Raw genomic sequence first — 21,611 nt, 5'->3', positions numbered from 1 at the left:
ATCTACATTCTTGATTTTGAGGGAATTGAATTTTGGATCCGATTCCTACATCAAGTTAGGGTTTTATAAGACTCAAAAATCAACAGTACAATTAAAAAAAATATTCAATGTTTAAAAATTTATTTTTCTCAAAAAAACATGATCTAAGTGTGATTTCCTAGTAAATCGATCGTGCAAAAAACATCTGTAGGGTCAGATTTTTGAAAAACAACCTGAAAACCCCTATCCAAGCTCGGTAGGCACAAAAAGCATCTGGTACCTACCCTTCTCTCTCTCTCTCTCTCTAGATATATATATACTGCAATAATGCAGTAAACCTAGAGAAAGATCATATTCAGATATAAATCACAATCTTGTTAAAGATTAATGCATTGTATGAATCATTGTCAAGAATAAGAATCCAACATGGCAATCCAAGGAAGGTTAAGTTCTATTCCCCCACATCAATATGGGGCCCTATCTATTCCATCTCCAAGGAATCTCCACCCTCCCCTTTGACTGTGGAGGCCGAGACAGTCTCAAATATCAGTCTCAGCTATATCTTGACAACGCTGGAGAAAATCTCAAAAATTCTCAGAATTTAAAAAACAAGAAAAAACAAAAAAATATGACACCTTCCTTTCCCTATTTCCTCTTACCTATTTCTTCTTCTGCTTCTTCCCTTCCTTCCTTCTCCTTTCCTTCCCTCTTCTTTCCTTTCTTTTTTCCTTCTTCCCTTCCTCTGTCTGCTGAGTCATCTTAGACATGATAATATTATGATATTATCACGATAATATTGAGATATAAATAAACTGCTGAATTTTCAAAATATCACGAGAGTTTCGCTTTAAAAATGTTTTTGATTTTACAACAATAATATCGTGATATTTTGAAAATATCACTGATAAAAGATTATGAACTATCAGCGTCAAATGATCTATAACACCAATGTTTCAAAGGTAGCTAGATACTTTAACCCAAGGTTAATGGAAGCTTAACCCTGGAAAACTCGCTAAACTAGAAGCCGTTTCTGATGCAAATGCGTTCAAAACTTGCTTATCAATCTATGGGAAGCATTCAAAGTTGAGTCTGTAAATCATTGTTGTTCAACAGCAGTAGCACCAAAGGCAAAGGCAAAAGTTCACCTTCATTACACAGATGCTTGTGTATCACAAGCTTTAAGGCCACCATCAAGTAGTAAGACACATCAACAATATTACTAGCACTCGAGAGTGTTGCACTATCCAGAGAAGACAATTTAACAAGATGGTATGTGACATCTTATTGTAAGACTAAAGTAGAAGATCATCTAAGAAAGAACCCTGTTCAACATGCTCATCACAACAGAGGATGCAATCCATCTTATTCAGGCACTCTACAAATATATATATCAACAGCACACCATAAAAGAATCATCTCAAAAGCGCCAAAAAAATCATATTCTAGTTTAAGCCTTCCACAAGTTTAAAAGACACCCTCCTTATCCGATTATAGAACAGACTTGGCGCAGATGCTCACAATCCAGTCACCGTGTTCTCAGTCACCCCTTTCCCATGTTCATTCATGCTTATCAAGCTGGCTGAAGTTGCCCTTCTCCTTGAAAAGTTGTGAGTGATGATGCTTGCAGTAGAGCCTATGCTCATGAGCAATATAGTTAGATGGGCTGATTACACAGCCTCCATGACTGCACTTGAAACAAGCCTTGTGATATGAGACGCCATCAACTGCAACCTGCCCAATACAAGAAAACTTTTCATGAGACGAGTGAAAAAGATAACAGTCGATGACATGCAAAGTCTCGAGTACCATGCACGAAAATGTCAAAGGATCACAAAGACAATAAACTTTGGGGCAGCTGGAAGAAATGCCAAGACAACAAAAGTACTGAAAATGAACAGGTGGATAAAAGAGATTATAAACAATAATGAATTTTGCAAAGCCAAAAGCCAGCTTTAGCAGCATGACCAGCAAGTTGTAGCTGCAGGACTGTTTCCCATCTATGACTATGACCCCTTGTTTGCTTAAGAAACATGAATGGGGGAACAAGTTTAGTATCTATATCATAGTGGTTAGGTAATGAGAGATCTTTGATAAAGTAGAAAACAGATAAACAGCAAATACTGCAACCAAGAAGATGGAAGAATTACAAAATAGATTAAAAATTACTCATATATAAGCGCCCTTTCGATGCTAGGCACCAAAATTGTCTTGCAAACAGGAATATTCTTGTCCATTTCATAAATGTGTGCATGTGCTTCTTCAGGTATAATCCATAAATCCTATCACCTAGAATTAGATCATTTAATTTTCTACAAAGCATCTTCTCCACTAGCATAATTTTATTAGTTGAATTTCAACCATCATAAATGACAAACGTTGAAGCATCTAAACCACCAAAATGGCAAATATTTTTTTTCTTTTCGATAGGACAAGAATGATAATAGGGTTAAGATGGGTAATTTAGAAATCATATCCATGTCAACACAGTGCAAGCCATGTGGGTCCAGGAACAATTCAGTGGGGCTGCACGCAGATCAATCGAGAAGCTCCTCCACCAAATTTCTCCCATTTTTCAACATTGATTTGGCTAATTTTGTCTAATGAATAGAGTCAATGTAAACTTTGGTTTTCTACAAGTCTTTTGAGGCTTCTAGGTTTCAATAATCGATGTATGTGCAGTCAACACCTCACCAAATGTGTTCAAGTTTGTAACCAGTTAGTGCTGACTTTACCATATTTACCCAAGTTTTTTGATGTTTTAGGTTTAACCCTTTTATACAAGAGCTTCTTTGTTTCCTTATTGCTTAGCAAGTAGTAGGTTCAAAATGACTGCCTGATGACAAACTCAGGTTGACAAAAAGTAGCTGGAGCTGCACTTTTCTGTCACCACCTTGTATTGTATAGTATATTTTTTACGGAAGTCACTTTAACCATTCTGTTAAATAGCTCATGTCATGGCTGAACCACAAGGATTTATTTTGAGCTGTCACATTTTTCAGAGCAACATATCATTATGATTGGTTACTATATGTTGTTGACTGGGTTCCAAATTTTGGTAGAGCAAGGTCAGGCCTTGTTCAGCAAATACATATCTCTATGGGATGACTTCTTTGATCAGGCCTTCTAGGATAAGCATAATTTCAATCAGGAGAATGTTCTGAAGTTCTGATTAATGCTTTCAAAAACAGTCTCATGAAATTCTAAAACCCATTTTCATTTGTCGTTAGGATTTTAATCTTGATTTGTCAAGAAATAAAAGAAGTGCTCCATTCTAAGAGGAATTCATGCAGAATCTGAGATTTATTTTTCTATTTTTAGAGAAAATTACTGCTTTTGATACCATGTTGAACAACCTTACTTGGAAGGGAGAACTGTAGGGGTATAGATAGATAGATAGATATAGAGAGAGTTCAAAGTGTCAAGCAAAGTCAAAGAAAAAAAAGCCAAAGATCAAGATTAGGTTGGACATTAAGGATCAAAATATCTATCAGGAGGTGCTTTTGTATATGTTGTTTTCTCTTTTATTCATGGAGGTAGAAGCTTTATGTCAAACTACGACAAAAGCAAGCCATGCTATGCAACAATTCCTTTGGCGCATGATATTCTAGAGCTAACTAATTCCCTTAACATTATTTAAGCTAACTTACTTTGAAGATCAAATGTGAAAAGAATTCATCATAGTTGTCAATTGCAAGGATTATTGCCTCATATCTACACCAACAAAATACTGGGAAATTGTACAAATTCTGAACTCCCATGGTAGTGAAGACTTCTAACATACATGACGATACTTGGCAATCTCAGTTTATGGGTGTCAATCTAATCCCGAAACCTACCAGTATACTAGATCACTGCACCTACCAGAGAATAAGGGCTAAAAGTTAGATTTGAAGAAGTGAAAAAGAATTGCTTTTCAAATGGTCAGGGTGGGTATTCAATGAATAAGATAAATTATGGATTCTCATTAAAATCCATGATACTTCCATTCTATGGTACCCATAAACTGAACACACCATTTTACGCTCTGTACATACAAGTTTGTATTCAGTTTATAATCTATAATTATATTTTCAGTTTATAACTTCATTTTTTTAGTATATAATATATATTTTAGATATAGCATATATATTTAAATTATATTCAGTTTATTTTGAATTTATTTTGTATTTATGTGATTTTTAATATATATAGCCATGTCCCCGTACCTACATTTTTTGGAATTGCTGTGTCGTACCCTCTGTACCCGCACCCGTAACCAGGTGACATAACTTTCATTACTGCACAAAGGACCCCAAAGGAGGAGAGAGATATCTATTTAACAGATCATTATGGACACCAAAAGAGTGGCTTGGAATCCTAACATTACTGAACTGCATTTCAAATGGTCTGGACTCAAGATGGCCTTCCACAAATAGGATAAACTATATATCTCATTGATAAGAGTTAGAAACTAAGTCACACGGACTCGGCTAGGGAGGCGCCGCACCCGAGCCGACACGCCCCGACACGGGTGCGGACACGGGTGCGGCTTCGAACACGGCCCGGACTCGGTCAACGCCGAGTCAAACTCGGTCAACGAGTCGAGGCCAAGTCTGTCCTTGTTTTGGACTCGGTCAACATTGACTGAGTCCAAAAATGTCTATTTGTAGGGTGAAAAAACTAAAAAAATGATTTTTTTATATTTTTTATTTAAATATATATATATATAAAAAGAGGTTGTGCTGTGCACAGTCACAGTGCACAGTAACAGTCACAGTGCACAGTGCTGTGCACAGTCACAGTGTTGTGCACAGTGGACTGTGCTGCGTCTTTGCACTTTTTTTAATATATATATATATATATATATATATATATATATATATATATATATATATATATATATATATATATATATATATATATATATATATATATAGCCGAGTCCCCGTGTCCAAAAATTTTAAAATCACGCCACACCCGCACCCATGTGACATAGGTTAGAAATGACCTGTTAGGAATCTCATATTATTGGAAGAGGACATCCTTTAGATCTGCAGGCTCCAAATACCATCACGGCAGTTACAATGCATTACCAAGTCTGTGGTTAAACAGAAAATTATGTAGGCATAACTGGTGGCACTACCACTTAGTGGTCAAGGCCTGGATAAATAGATGATTTCTTTTAAACCAAGGCCCATCTTTCTTATGCTTCAGCGACAGTGAGAATGCTAAAGTATGAGTTAGTTAAATAAACAGTGAGGATGGTATATTGTTGGGTGAACAGTACAAAGTTGATAAACTTGATCAAAGTTAGTGTGCCTCCAAAGAGAGACATCTAGCCATTCATGATCTACTTTTCTGTCCAACCTTGTTCTCAGTTCCATCGCAAAGTGAAAGACCAGACACCCACAAAAGACAGTTCATAAAATAATAGGCTGCAAGCCACTTGGCAATAAAAGATATATTGGAAAAGTGGCAAGTCCCTTAGGGCAATAGAGACCTTGATCAATAGCCAAGAACTTCATGCTTCATGGGAAGGAAGTTCAATAATCTATATATCATTAGCATACCACAAAATAATGGCACCAAGAATGCACACAATTATGATGAATTTGCTGAATCTGCAACCCGCTCCAATCTGAAAATGAGCCATAGTTGCTCACATTATCAAGTAAAAAATGCAAGGCATTACAAACCAACTCTAAATTTGCAAATTGCTATTGAGACCAAGTGGCACCAACTCAAATCAAGTCTAAATTTGCAGTCTGTTTAGATAATTATAAAACCTTTTAGCACCATAGTAGCTGAAATGAAGAGGGATTCTTGATGACTGAAAGAGGCAGTCGCATGCTTTTCAGAGTAAGATCCTGTAAGAACACGCAACCGTTTGTTCCAAAACTCCTATGCAGTAGAAGAAGATGAGAAGACACAGAGAAGGGGCTGAAAGCACATGATTCCCAATGTGGGAAGTCATGGGGTATGGCTAGGTATATTTCCAAACTGTTACATCATGTTTCAATTACAAAATTACTCCTGTATTAACAACATACAATAAAATACAAACAGGGGTAATAACGGAACAAAAAATACATATAGAAATTACAAATGCAATTGGATATCCGACTAAGAAACCCAATCTAAATCCAAATCATGTCTCAATAGCCATGGTCTTCACCATGGACAACTTGGACTTCAAAAACCAAAATCATTGCTTAGTTAGCCTTTTTGTGAAAAGATCGGCCACTTGATTTTCAGTACCAACAAACTTGGCTTCAAGCCCACCATCTTCAATCTTGCTCCTTATAAAGTGCTGATCAATCTTTGTGTTTCATCTTATTGTGATGAACTAGATTAAATGAATTTTTTTGGCACTCTGATTGTCACAAAACAGAATCGACTTTGGAGACTTCTCATTAAGATCATACAACATATTTCTTATCCAAGACAATTCTGAGTAAGGACATACCATGACTCGGTATTTCGCTTAAGCACTCGATCGGACTACCGCTTTTTTCTAGAGACTAGATTATTTTCAATGAAAACACTATAGCCTGAAATCAACTTCCCTTCATCCGGATCTCTTGCCCAATTAACATCTAAAAATGCCATAACCGTAAGAATGTTCTATCCCTGAGATCTCTTGTAGAACAATCCATCGCCCAATGTTCCTTTCAAATAGTGTAAGATTCTTTTTAAAGCTTCCATATGGTTAGATCTTGGTTGATGCATAAACTGAGAAACTTGATTTACAACATATGTCACATCTAGCTGGGTAAATGTAAGGTACTGCAACATCCCCACTGTAACTTTGATATTTTGTGTGATCCTTACATAAATTTCCATCAGTCGCATTAAGATACTGATGTATTAGAACAAGAATCAGCAAGGACATACAATCACTCATACCTATTTTGAGCAACAGGTCAACTGTATATTTATAGAGTCAAAATCATCCCATCTTCCTTTCTATCTACTTCAACAACCAAGAAGTAATTTAGTGGACCAAGATCTTTCATTTTGAAATGTTTGCTCAGCACTTCTTTTATCTCCTTGATGTGATCTTCGAAACTGCCTGTGACAATGATATTATTTAGGTAGATAAGCAAAACAATCATGCATCTCTTACCTTAATGAATATAAAAAGAATGATCAAGAGGAGATCTATAGAATCCAGGTTTTTTAATCTCCAACGAAAATCTCTTGAACCAAGAGCGCAAAGCCTGCTTCAACCTGTATATAGCTCTTTTTAATCTACACACATTGATTCGGACCACTTTCAATGTACCTAGGTAGTTGCTCCATATAGATTTCCTACTTTAGATCTCCATGGAGGAATGCATTTTTCACATCAAGTTTATTCAACACTCAACAGCGATTAACAGCCAAAGATAAAATAAAGTGGATAGTTCCCATTTTCCCTACCGGGCTGAAAGTCTCGTAGTCCATGTCATGTTCCAGTGTAAAGGCCTTGGCCACCAACCGTGCTTTATATCTCTATGTACTTCCATTTGGCTCATATTAGATTTTGTAAACCCATTTTGACCCTATAACATTCTTATAAGGTTAACTCACTACTTCCCATGTCTAACACTCATATAAAGCTTTCATCTCTTCATTCATCGTTTCAATCCACCTCTTATTTCGTGCTACCTGAATGTAAAAAACAAGTTTATCTTATTTTTTAATTTGCATAAGAAACACTTGATGGTCCATGCTGAAACTCTCGTAGCTGACCCATCTCTCGATAGGATGCTTGACTCTAGCCATCTACTTAACTCATGCACATTTTTGGCCATGTCATCTACATTGTCTTCATCATGTAATTGTTGCACTTGTTCTTTGTTAGCCTTTGCATTTCTATCTCTTCGAGTATACATCATTTCTTCATTGTATCTGCCTTGCTGCTCCCTTGAAGACATGTTTGTAGTTGTTTGAGTTCCACCACCATCCAAATCTTGGACTTGTTGCCCATGATTTTATGAGGTCTCATGAGGAGTAGAGAACAACTCCTCACTTAACCATGGTTGATAGTAATTTGCACTTGTCTTTCTTTGATCTGCACTAGAGACATACTCAAAACCAAATGTAACATTCCCAGAAATTTGGATGCACTTATTTTTTATGACATAACATCTAAACCCCTCAGCATAGCCAACAAATTTACAAACATGAGCACAAGCTTCAAATTTATTTCTCAATGTTTTATCCACATGAACGTAATAAATACATCCCTAAGCTCACAATGAATCATAACGATAATGTTTACCGAACAAAGTATAATAAGGAGACTTGTGACACAAAATCCTAATGGGCAGCATGTTTATCATATGCATGGCTGAATGAAAAACTTTTGTCCAGAGATAAAAAGGAACACTACTCGCATGTATGATGTCAATGCACTCAACAATATTTTGATGCTTCCTTTCGGCAATGCCATTTTGCTGCAGCATGCGAGGGCAAGACACTCTTCGGTTGATTCTACAAAATCCTTTGAAGAGTATTCACCCACACCATCACACTGGAAATTAATTATAGGCATAGAAAATTGATTTGTAACCAAAGCATGAAACTTCTTGAATATACTAAAAACTTCATGTTTAAATTTCATGAAGTATATTCAAGTATGCCGAGAATAATCATCAATGAAAGAAATGTAATAACATCTACCAAAAGATGAAACAATGGGCGCTGATCCCCAAATATTGGAATGCATAATTTCAAAAGGTTTCGAAGCCCATTATTCCATGAATTAAAAGGGAGAACTTGACTTTCTTTTCTAACCATCAACTAGGATTCTCCTAAAAAAATTCTTCTCAGAAGATGACTGACAACTAGGACAAATAGAATCAATAGACTCATAACATAAACTGGACTTAGGAATAAGACTATAAAAAAATACTCTTTTAATAAAACCACGACTATAATGGGCAAGTCAATAATGCCAAACATTGCCCTTATTGGACTCAGACACACAAATGAACTCAACTCTCTCTCTCTCTCTCTCTCTCTCTCTCTCTCTCTCTCTCTCTCTCTGCCAAAAGGAGGAGGAAGAAGAAGTCTCTCTCTCTCTCAGTTCGCTGCCAGCAAGGACCCCGTAACCCCGAGGTACGCATTTTTTTTCTTTTTTACTCTTTATTTCTTCCTCTTCATTTTCTCTATCGTCTTCTTCTCTTTTTTCCTCTTTTTCCTTTTTCTCTCCTATTTTTCACTACCATCTCTTTTTCTTCTTTTTTTCCTCTTTTTCCTTCCCTTTCCCTTTTCTTATTTTTTTCCTGTTAATTTTTCTCCTCTGAGATCTCGCCCACCACTTTCTTTGTTTTTCTTCTTTTTTTTCCTTCCTTTTTCCTTTTTTCCATTTTCAGTTTCTGTTTTTCAGTTATATACATATATATTATGTGTTTGGACTGGAGTATAGTACATATATATTATGAAATAACAACCAATAAGAAATAGAAAATCTCAAATAAGACAGTACCTGCTTTGTGAAAAAAGATAAGAAAACATGCACACACACACCCAACAAAAAAAAAAATACACAGCATAACAGGCTTGACAGCAAAATATGATGTCCTAACGTGTATGTATATCTATTTTCCACACAAATATACATAGATTTATATAATTGATTAAATATAGAATTATATAACTGAAAAATATATGAGATTAACCAAAAAAAAGTTAAAATATACTAAGAAACTGATTACATAACTGAAATAACTGGAAAATATATGAGATCAACCTACAAAAGTTAAAATATATGAGATTATTCTAAAAAATATGAGATTAACATATAAAAGTAACCAAAAAAATGATTACATAACTGAAAAATATATGAGATTAACCAACAAAAGATAAAATATACTAAGAAACCGATTACATAACTGGAAAATATATGAGATTAACCAACAAAAGTTAAAATATATGAGATTGTTCTAAAAAATATGAGATTAACATATAAAAGTAACTAAAAAACTGATTACATAACTGGAAAATATATGAGATTAACCAAAAAAAGTTAAAATATACTAAGAAACTGATTACATAACTGAAATAACTGAAAAATATATAAGATTAACCTACAAAAATTAAAATATATGAGATTGTTCTAAAAAATGTGAGATTAACATATAAAAGTAACTAAAAACTGATTACATAACTGGAAAATATATGAGATTAACCAACAAAAGTTAAAATATACTAAGAAACTGATTACATAACTGAAAAATATATGAGATTAACCTACAAAAGTTAAAATATATGAAATTATTCTAAAAAATATGAGATTAACATATAAAAGTAACTAAAAAACTGATTACATAACTGAAAAATATATGAGACTAACCAACAAAAGTTAAAATATATTAAGAAACTAATTACATGACTGAAATAACTGAAAAATATACGAGATTAACCAACAAAAGTTAAAATAGAGTAATATACTAAGAAACTTATTACATAACTGAAATAACTGGAAAATATATGAGATTAACCTACAAAAACTTTGTTGATTATGTCTCAGAAATCTTGTTGTAAAAAAAAAATGCGCCTCAAGGCGCGTTGTTGATAACACTGGCATTGACTTAAATATTTTTTAAAGTTTTTTTAGGCTTTCAAAAAAATTTTGAGGCTTATGCTTTGCCTCAGTTTTTGGTGGAGCGCTACGCTACGCCTTAACGCTTTTCACAACATTGGTGTGGATCATCCTTATACCAACAATTGACTTTGACATATCCAAGTTCTTGCAGATATAAAGAAGAATGCCTCTTTTTTTAATATTTCCAATGAGGGGTGTGTTAGGCAATGGCAATAGACCACAACTTCCCTGGTTTCCTCCACGTCCACCACCTCTACCACCCCATGGGCCTCCTCTTCCTCTTCCACGAAATACTCCAATAGCAAGAACCTCATGTGAGTCTCCTGAACCAGTAGAAGACTCTCCACCACACTGTTTAACGACATTTCATAATGAAGCAGTTTTCCCTTAAGATCATCAAAAGAGGAAGGTAACTATGAGTATTGAATGGTCGTAGCAAGAACATGAAACTCATGTCCTAGACCATTGAGTACTTGATAAATCTTATCTTTCTCTGAAACCTCATGCCCCACTAAAACCAACTGATTTTTTATGGATTTCGCCTTATTAAAATAATTTAGATCCAACATTGAAAGCTTCTTGAAGCTTTGAAACTCCTTCAAGAACATAACTTTCAACATAGAAATTTGAGAGTATGTTTGTGCCAATTTTGCCCACAACTCCATGGCAGTGCAGTCATCAGGAAATACCAAAAGAACCTCTCGGGATAAAGTAGATGTGATATAAGCAACTAATGCTTGGTCTCTCTTTATCCAAGCCACATGTCTAGACAGTAATAGTAGACACAATAACCCCTTTGTCATCTTTTTTTTCCTGCATAAGAAACTATGGTGGGATCGGAATGGTCCCATGAAGATGACCTTTCAAGATGCCCTGAAAGGTCATGACTATGAATAAAAGGAACGATTTGACGCTTCCAAGTTAAGAAATTAGAGTGATTTAGCTTCATGCAAACAAGCTAGGTGAGGAAAATAGAAGATAGAATAGATGAAGAGGAGTTTGAGTCCATGTCAAGAATCAACAATGACAAAAAGAGAAAATAGAGGGAAAGGAGTAAATTGAGACAAAAATGGATAAAACCAGACAGGTCAAGGGCAAGCCGAAAAATAGGGCACAACACAAAAGTTTTGAATTCACACCTTGTGATAGACAAAAATATATTTGTTCTCAAAAACCAATTCGTTCGGGCAGATCTGCATTTTTTTTAAAGATAGCAGATACTAGAAATCAACCACAGGTCTGACTTGAATCAGAGAATGAAATTCAATAACTAGTAATGCCAAAAATCAACAAAGTCGACAACCCAAAATAAGAAGGGAATACATGACATGAACCAAGATATCCTATTTCAAGTCAATGGGAGTAACCAAATCTGATCTAATATGGATATTAAAACAGATCAGATTATCAAAAGAAACAAGTGCAGAAAGGATTAAAACCAATGGGATCAGAACGAACAGTTTGTGGAAAGATTGATTGGGAATCAAGGAAGACAATAACAGGCCAAATGTTCAAAAAGAGAGAAAACCTATAAAAAGGGACAAGAAAGAGATTTTCAGGAAAAAAAAGAAGAGAATGAAGGAGAAAAAGAGGGAAGGAAGAACACCTTTCAAGGCCTCCTGATGTACCTTATGTGGATCCTGGCACTCTGATACCATATAAGAACGCACAGCAGTTTGTTCCAGAACTCTTGTGCAGTAGAAGAAAATGAGAAGACACAGAGAAGGGGATGAAAGCACAGGATTCCCAATGTGGGAAGTGTTAAAATATATGTAATTCATATAATATGTATATATTTATATACATATATATTTGTATAATCTAAAATACCCGATAGGGGTATTTTAGTCATTTCACAAGTACCCGATAGGGGTACTTGTTTCTTTTCTTTCTTTTTGTATATTTCTTTTTTTATTTTTTATCTTTTATTTTTTTGGTTTTTTGTCCACCTAATAGGGGCCCCACCATGGAGTCGATGGGGCCCCCAACGGTCACATTTGTGACCGTTGGGGGCTCCCAACGACTCCATGGGAGCCCCTAGGTGGCTCTTCTTTTAAGGCCATATGGCCACTCCTCCCCTCCTCCTTTTGTGTATAAATAGGGGTGAACCCCTCTTGTATTTTTTACTCTTGAGAGTTCTCTCTCTCTTTCAATAAGAGGCATTTATATTTTTATGTTGTGTTGTCTCCTTTGGGTTTGGGTATTAGCCCTTGTTGTTTGTTCATTAGTGGATGTTGTAAGTGCTTAGAGCACTCTTTACTTTTCTGCATATTTCATTACATGGTATCAGAGCCTTGTGTATGCTCTTCTTCTTAATATAGCTAGTTGTGTAGCTATATTTGTTTCTTGTTGTTTCTCTCTTCTTTTATCCTTTTAAGTGTGATTATTATGGAAGGAGAACAAAAGATTGATCTCTCCTAACTACATGATGTGGGCCGCCGCCATGGAAAACAACCTCAAAGGGAAAAAGCTTTGGGGCCACCAAAAAATAAAGTTGCTTCCGTTGAAGAAGCTACTCAAAAGAAAGAGGAAGCAATCAAAGGAACGGACTCTTTTTCTCTTGCTCAACTATCGGAGGCACTACAAACTCTACTCAAGATTCCATCAACTTCGGGTGCCGCCGTAGCTTCCTCCTCTCCTCCAGGTATGTCGTCTTGGATCCTTGACTCTGGAGCTTCCTTTCATATGACCCCCCTTGAAAATGAGCTTTCCGATTTATGTAATAATTATAAAAACTCCTATGTTTCAACTGCCGATGGTACATCTTTACAAGTAAAAAGTTTTGGAACCTTAAACTTTTCAAAAGACTTCTTTGTGCCAAACGTGAGAGTTGTACCTCAACTTAATTTAAATCTCCTCTTTGTTGCTCAAATATGCGATCATAGATGTAAAATCTCCTTCTCAACTAAGGATTGCTCTATACAGGATCTCCGGTCCGGGAAGCTGATTGGGCAAGGCCATAGAAGGGGAGATCTCTATTACATGAGCAACATGAAACTCCCCATTAACTCTTTTTGTAACCATGTCCAAGATAAAAATATTGATATTTGACATCAAAGACTTGGACATCCAAGTTTCTCAAAAATGTACTCCTTTCCATTTGGAAAGAAATTTTGTAATGAGAAACATTTTGTTTGCAAGAATTGTATTTTTGGCAAAATGAAATCTACTCCTTTTCCAAACCGAACTTTTGTGTCCAAAAGACCTTTTGAGTTAGTCCATTCGGATGTTTGGGGTCCTTCCCCCGTCATGTCTAAAGGAGGATACTCCTATTATGTCACTTTCATCGATGACTACACTAGGTATGTATGGATCTACTTTCTCAATTTAAAATCCGAAGTCTTTGAGTTTTTCAAAAAATTTCATATGATAGTTAAAAATCAATTTTCAAGTAATATCTCTACTCTTAGATCCGATTCGGGTGGAGAATATTTATCAAATGAATTTCAAAACTATTTAGAAGTAAATGGAATTTGTCATCAAAGATCGTGTCCTAGGACTCCCCAACAAAACGGCTTGGCCGAAAGAAAGCATAGACATATCATGGAAACCACTAGGACACTCCTTATTTCCAAAGAAATTCCAAAGAATTTTTGGGCCGAAGCGGCCTTAACCTCAACTTACTTAATAAATAGAATGATATCTTCATCCTTACAGAATACATCTCGATACGAAAAACTATTTGAAAGAACACCAGACTTCAATAGATTAAGAGTTTTTGGATGCAAATGTTTTGTCCTTACTCATAAACGGGACAAATTATCTCCTAAAGCTATTGAATGCGTTTTCTTGGGTTATGGAGAAAATCAAAAGGGTTTTAGATGTTTTGACTTGAAAAATAACAAACTCTATGTATCCAAAGATGTAACATTTTTGGAAAATGAAAATGGTTTTGTGAAAACTAAAGATATTGACGAAAGTGAATATACTTTTTTATTTGATCTTCTATCTCAAGAAGATGAGACTCCTCAAGAAGAGGAAATCTCTAATGAGTCTTTGAATGACCTAGAGGAAATTCCTCTTGATAATGCTATAGATGAGAATAATAGACCAATTCAAACATATGGTAGGCGTGGTCAACAAACTCAAATAAGTGCCTTAGAAAAATACTCTCAAGGATCCAACATTGAAGAAACATCTTTAAGGAGATCCAGTCGGATCTCCAACCCTCCTAATAGGTTTGTTTCTTATGAGTCCCTAACTCCTAGATATAGAGCATGTCTAATTGCGTTGCATTCATTTCATGAACCTTCACACTATAATGAGGCCAAAAATATTCCCCAATGGGTTGAAGCCATGAACTTAGAGCTTAGTGCCCTTGAAAAAGCAAAAACTTGGGAAATAACTTCGTTACCCACTGGAAAGAAATCAATAGGATGTAGATGGGTCTTCAAAATTAAAACCAAGAGTGATGGTTCATTAGAACGTTATAAAGCACGGTTAGTAGCTAAAGGATATGCTCAGGAATATGGTATAGATTATGAAGAAACCTTCGCACCTGTTGCTAGAATGACTAGTGTTAGGACTCTTATTGCTATTGCGTCAGTGAATAAATGGCCTATCTATCAACTCGATGTTAAGAATGCATTTCTAAATGGCGAATTGAATGAAGAAGTTTACATGGATCCCCCACCAGGAGTATCTATTGGTAAAAATAAAATTCTTAAACTTAAAAAGGCATTATATGGTTTAAAACAAGCCCCAAAGGCTTGGCATGATAGATTTAGTAATGTAATGACAAGTTTGAATTTTCGTTCATGTTATACTGACACTGCTTTGTTTGTGAAAAGTGCAGGGTCTTCAATAGTTATTTTACTACTTTATGTTGATGATATGATCATCATAGGAAGTGATGAGAAAGGCATTAATGATATTAAAAAGGTTTTGAAAGAAAATTTTGATATGTCTGACCTTGGATTCTTAAGATATTTTTTAGGAATTGAAGTGGCGTACTCTCCTCGAGGGTACATTCTCTCTCAGATAAAACTTGTTGCTGACATCTGTTCCAAATCTGGTATTTCCGACGATAAGAAGACAGAAACCCCAGAAGTCATCAATGCAAAATTAAGGTTGGAAGATGGAACACCTCTCGAGGATCCTACTCCCTACCGGCAACTTGTTGGGTCTCTAACCTACTTATCCATCACACGGCCAGACATTGCTCATGCTGTTCACTCTGTCAGTCAATTTCAACATGCACCTACAACTGTGCACATGAGTGCAGTCTTAAGGATCGTCAGATATATCAAAAATACCATAACTAAGGGAGTTTTTCTTTCCTCTGCCTCGTCCCTTGATTTAATTGCTTATACTGATGCAGATTGGGGAGGAAATCCCAATGACCGAGTCTCAACTACCGGATTTTGTGTTTTCTTAGGTGACTCTATGATTTCTTGGAGATGCAAGAAGCAACACAAAGTATCATTGTCCTCGACGGAAGCAGAATATCGTGCTATGGCCACTACAACCATGAAACTTGTGTGGCTAAGAAGCCTCCTCAGTGATATGGGCATTGTCATCTCTACTCCTTCGAAGCTGTGTTGCGACAACAAAAGCGCAATCTATATTGCAAGCAATCACACCTTCCATGAGCGTACTAAGCATATTGAGATGGACTGTCATTACGTTCGTGATGAATACCTAAGAGGAACCATAGCACTACCTTACGTCACATCAGAGTACCAGTTGGCGGACTTCTTCACTAAGGCTCTTGCAGCTCCTCGGTTTTTGTTTCTCCTTAACAAGCTTTCGGTTATATCCCCGTAAAGCTTGAGGGAGGGTGTTAAAATATATGTAATTCATATATATGTATATATTTATATACATATATATTTGTATAATCTAAAATACCCGATAGGGGTATTTTAGTCATTTCACAAGTACCCGATAGGGGTACTTGTTTCTTTTCTTTCTTTTTGTATATTTCTTTTTTTATTTTTTATCTTTTATTTTTTTGGTTTTTTGTCCACCTAATAGGGGCCCACCATGGAGTCGATGGGGCCCCCAACGGTCACATTTGTGACCGTTGGGGGCTCCCAACGACTCCATGGGAGCCCCTAGGTGGCTCTTCTTTTAAGGCCATATGGCCACTCCTCCCCTCCTCCTTTTGTGTATAAATAGGGGTGAACCCCTCTTGTATTTTTTACTCTTGAGAGTTCTCTCTCTTTCAATAAGAGGCATTTATATTTTTATGTTGTGTTGTCTCCTTTGGGTTTGGGTATTAGCCCTTGTTGTTTGTTCATTAGTGGATGTTGTAAGTGCTTAGAGCACTCTTTACTTTTCCGCATATTTCATTACAGGAAGTCGTGGGGTATGGTTCTATATATTTCCAAACTGTTATATCATGTTTCAATTACAGAATTAGCCCTGTATTAACAACATACAATAAAATACAAACAGGGGCAATCACAGAACAAAAAAAACAGATATAAACAGTTACACATACAATTGGATATGAGACTATCATGCACATGAAGCTCCTAAAGATTGTTGGGAATCTAGTGATCCAAATCTCGTCTCAATAGGTCCCTCACTTTTAAAACTGCACCATTCACCACAGTTCTTAGCCTATCATATGTAGAGGAACATCCTTGCATAGGAAATAGACCATTTCTATACATGCACATGAAGCTCCTAAAGATTTGTTGGGAATCTAGTGATCACTGGATTGGGAAGGTTAGTGCTTGTCGTGATCCTTGTAAAGAAACTCTTTACTGATTGAAATCTAACCCTATTTCGAACCAAATTAGACTCAAAAGATACAAGAAATAACTGCATCAGTTGAAGTCTGAAAATAACTTCCACATACATCTATAAGCCATCGTATTGGAAGATACTGATCTGTACCTAGCACAATCAGCCCTTTTGTTTTTGGACAGGCAAACTAGGAGATAACCCCTTTGAATTCGAATATGAGACTCCTCAGTTATGACAATGTGACCTAAGCATCCAGCCATCTCATTCCATCCCAAGCTCAACCAGCTAATTTGCCTTTAGATGTGCTCAATTGAATTGTCAATATGACCTACATTGCGTAATCACTATAACCTATCTTAGTGGAGATCTAAGATATACAATTACAAATCAGCAAACGGCATGGAGATCTAAGCCACATAATTTTTTACATAATGAGGTGACAAGACATAAGTTCCAACCTAGCACATGCAACAAAGAAGACACATGATTCTGCAAAATTTCAGCGTCAACATAGAACTAGAATTTAGCACAACTGAGCACCCAGCAAAATAAGAGACTGAACACTTAAGCTACATTAAGCACAGTAAAGAGGCAATGATAATGCCTAACAAAATACTCACTGACAAAAGAAATATTTTCTAACAAACAAAAAATGCAGATAATAGGCTACTGTATGGCAAGTTAACTCCAACAACCATCCAAGACATGCCTGATGTATGTTTGCCAGATATCAAAATAAAATTGACGAAGACAAATAAATCACTTCAAGTAAGCACAAGGTAATGTTATCTGCTCTTGCCTTCTCAATGGGGTACACAGTCTTCTTACAAGCATGACATTTCTCTTGAGTTCCGGCAAACAAACTTGATACTTTGCTGGAATGTCCCTACAAAAGTAAAAGACAAAGGTGGATTATATTCTAGAGTGGAATTAATATTAACACTAGGATTAAGTGTAGATAAAATAATTTTCCAACAGTGCCAATAGTGCATATATCATTAGCATATGTAATAAAAGCTGGTCCTTTAAAGTACCTCATGATCATTCGATGCTTTAACAACCTTTGGGGTACCTAGACGAATCCAGTTGTAAATAGTTCTGTCAATTTACTGCATGATAAAATTAACATAAATCAATTATCTAATGTTCCTCACCTTCGAAACTTTTGTCCAAGCTGCCTGTTCTCTTAAAAAGTTGATCAAAGTGTGGCTTGCAGTACAGAACACCCTCAAAGGAAGAGTAGTTGCTGAGCTGCAAATGGAGTCAAAATCATATTGAAAAATTATCAGAAAAAACTCATGAAAATGAAAAAACTTAACAGTAGATCTTATGACCTCACCAGAGAAAATGTATCTACTAAATAACAATATTATTCAAACCATATATTATCTTCCCAAATTTATTACATTTCACAATATCTCATGCAAATCAATTATACAAGTAACCATAACAAAGGAAACTTCATATTAAACTACAAATTATCAGAAAGATACCAGAAGCCACCAAATCATGCAAGTAAAGATAGTGTTCCATAGTATTGTTTGCATATATGAATCTGTCCATGTTCATATATCTCACTAGCGTGCAAAACAATAGCTTCTATGCAGAAGACAAGGCATCTATAGGTCTCATGCCTTGTTAGATAATTTTCCATGTTATTGAAAGAAACTATCAACATCACAAGGCTGGAAGCAAGAATCTATGATTTTGCAGTGGGTATCAAGTTATAAGAAAAATAATAGATCACAACACAGAAGTATGATTCCATCATGCTTCCAATTAGATTTCATTATCTTTTATGCAAGGCTGCATCAATTGAACAGTTTGCTCAACAGGGCCAGATTGTTTCATCATAAACATGACTAATTTCAGAGCAGACCTCGGCTATTGTTAATCTATATACAATTCTACACATATTCTCCATGATGATGACATTTATGACTCAAGTTGATGAGATCACTACATATAAAAGGTAAACATCCATCAGGCAGTCTGAGGGTATTTACTCTCAAGATTAACTGCATTTCTAGTGGAATTCTTTTCACATGGTAGACATATAATCACATGAGATACAAACAATACGATATGATTGATCAGTTTTTCACAAATGAAACCTTCCACGGATTTTTGAGCTGGCATTTGCTTAATTATTGATCATACCAAAATTGATTAATCTGGTCGAGTTCAGGCAAGCACCAATTGAAACTAATATTCTTAGATGAGCTAGTAAAAAAAACTAATGCAGTTTTTGGTTGATATATTTCATGCCATCTTGATAAACAAAAGATCATAAGATTTACAAAGTTCTTTCCTATTCTTTAAGCTATAATTTATGAAGAATTACAGAAAAATGATACAAATGGGAAAAAACACATTTGTAGTCTCTAGACACTTAATCAACAATGATTTTTTTAAAAAGACGCTGGGGAGACCCTGGATTATCTATTAATTGCTAAAATGTACATATGAAAATATGTATATAACATATATATAATATTATATACATATATATATTCTCCATTTCTTATTTTTATTTTATTATTTTTTGTATCTAGTTCAAACTATATATATTCTCCTTTCCTTATTTTTATTTTATTATTTTTTGTATCTAGTTCAGTTTGAACTAGATAGGCTGACTGACTGGTCAACTAAAAGTTGACTAATCTTGGAGCCATTGGAGCTAGTCCAACGGCTAAAAATAGAGCCGTTGGACTAGCTCCAACGACTCTATTTGAGTCTTCTTTTCCCTCTCATCTCATGTATATAAATAGGACTGGTCAACTAAAAGTTGACTAATCTTGGAGCCGTTACAAATAGAGCCGTTGGACTAGCTCCAACGACTCTATTTGAGTCTTCTTTTTCCTCTCATCTCATGTATATAAATAGGGGTGTTTTGAAGATTCTTGTTTCTTTTCATGGTATCAGAGCAAGTTTGCTCTTGACTCCTGAGGATTGTGTGCTGCCTTGTTTTCCATGCTCGTGGAAGAAAGAAAGAACCTTTTGGTGATGTAAAGTGTTCGTGTAATTGTGCAAGCATAGCTCGTTGGCTCGTGTGATCGTGGTGTTGTGCTTATGATATTTCTCTATTATTTCTCTCATCGATTTTCTCTTCTTTTTATCTCCTTTTGTAAGAATGGATGACAATGAGAAAGTCACTATCATACTCATGAAACTCAATGATACTAACTTTGTAATGTGGTTTTCAATAATGAAGCACCACATATAGGTAAAGGGATTGTGGAGTTTAGTTGATTATTCTAATCTGGAGCCTAAACTAGTCCTCACAAAGGTCGAAAATAAAAAATAAGTACCTCTTACGGATGGTGAGAAACTTGAGTGAACTGAAGAGGTTCACGTTGTAAGTTTCACAAGAGGTGCGAAACAAGTGGTTGCTAGCATTGTGAAGTCAATGGTTTGGTTACTAGCACCATGAAGCTAGTTGTATTCATTGCTAGCACTGTGAAAGCTAGTGGTTGGTTAGTAGCATCGTGAAACTAGTGGTTAGTTACTAGCACCGTTAAGCTAGTGAATATAGTGGATTTGGTGGGAAGCCAAGAGGACATAAGCCGGGTTGGGCCGAACCTCTATAAATTCTTGTGTATTATTCATTGCTTCTCCCTTCTTCTCTAGCATCGTGGTTATGCATCACGAAAAAATTTAAACACCAAATTCACCCCTCTTAGGTGTTTTACCATTTAGGGACTCAACATTATGTCCAAAGGTGGATATGCTTACTATGTAATTTTTGTTGATGATTTCTCTAGACATACTTGAATTTACTTTCTCAAGCATAAATCCGAAGTCTTTTTACACTTTCAAATATTTCACAACTTAGTAAAAAATAAGTTTAAAAATGACAATTTTATTTTTTGCACTGATTCAAGGGGAGAATTATTATCAAAAGAATTTAAAGATTCTAAACCTACCTCGAATCACACATCAAAAATATTATCTTCACACACTACAACAAAATGGTTTGATTGAACGACAATAAAGACACATTATGGAAACAACTAAAACTTCACTAATAGCAAATCAAGTACCAAAAGATTTCTGGGTATCTTATTAATAGAATGACATCTTCTCTAAAAACCATAACAGCAGTTGAAAAACTTTTTAAATTAGCTCCTGATTACTCTAGATTTAAAATTTTTGGATGCAAATGTTTTGTTTTTACTAATAGAAATGATAAACTCTCTCATTGAGCTATTCCCTGTGCCTTTTTTAGGTTATGCGAATAACTAAAAAGGCTATCAATGCTTTGATCCCAAAAGTAGAAAGCCGTATGTTTCAATAAATGTGTCCTTTTTAGAAAATGAAAGTTTCTTTGATTTTGAAAACGCTGAGGAAGTAACTAAGTATT

General features: G+C 35.4%; 1 protein-coding gene across 1 annotated transcript in view; it reads right to left on the bottom strand.

Moving 5' to 3' along the window:
• Positions 1–1,023: 1,023 nt before the first annotated feature.
• Positions 1,024–21,611, bottom strand: part of LOC149812844 (LIM domain-containing protein WLIM1-like) — a 33,804-nt gene continuing 13,216 nt past the window's right edge. Inside the window, exons 2-5 of the mRNA XM_089990914.1 lie at positions 18,403–18,499; positions 18,283–18,320; positions 18,048–18,134; positions 1,024–1,710 (exon numbers count right to left, since the gene is read on the bottom strand). Of these exons, the coding sequence (XP_089847040.1) occupies positions 1,537–1,710; positions 18,048–18,134; positions 18,283–18,320; positions 18,403–18,499 (396 nt within the window). The 3' untranslated portion in view covers positions 1,024–1,536. The remainder of the gene's footprint in view (positions 1,711–18,047; positions 18,135–18,282; positions 18,321–18,402; positions 18,500–21,611) is intronic.

Source organism: Nuphar pumila, chromosome 16, assembly GCF_984573655.1.
Source record: "Nuphar pumila chromosome 16, dmNupPumi1.hap1.1, whole genome shotgun sequence".
NCBI classification, from domain to species: Eukaryota; Viridiplantae; Streptophyta; class Magnoliopsida; order Nymphaeales; family Nymphaeaceae; genus Nuphar; species Nuphar pumila.
The sequence above is the reverse complement of the archived record's forward strand: the minus strand, read 5'-3'. Positions and strand labels throughout refer to the sequence as shown.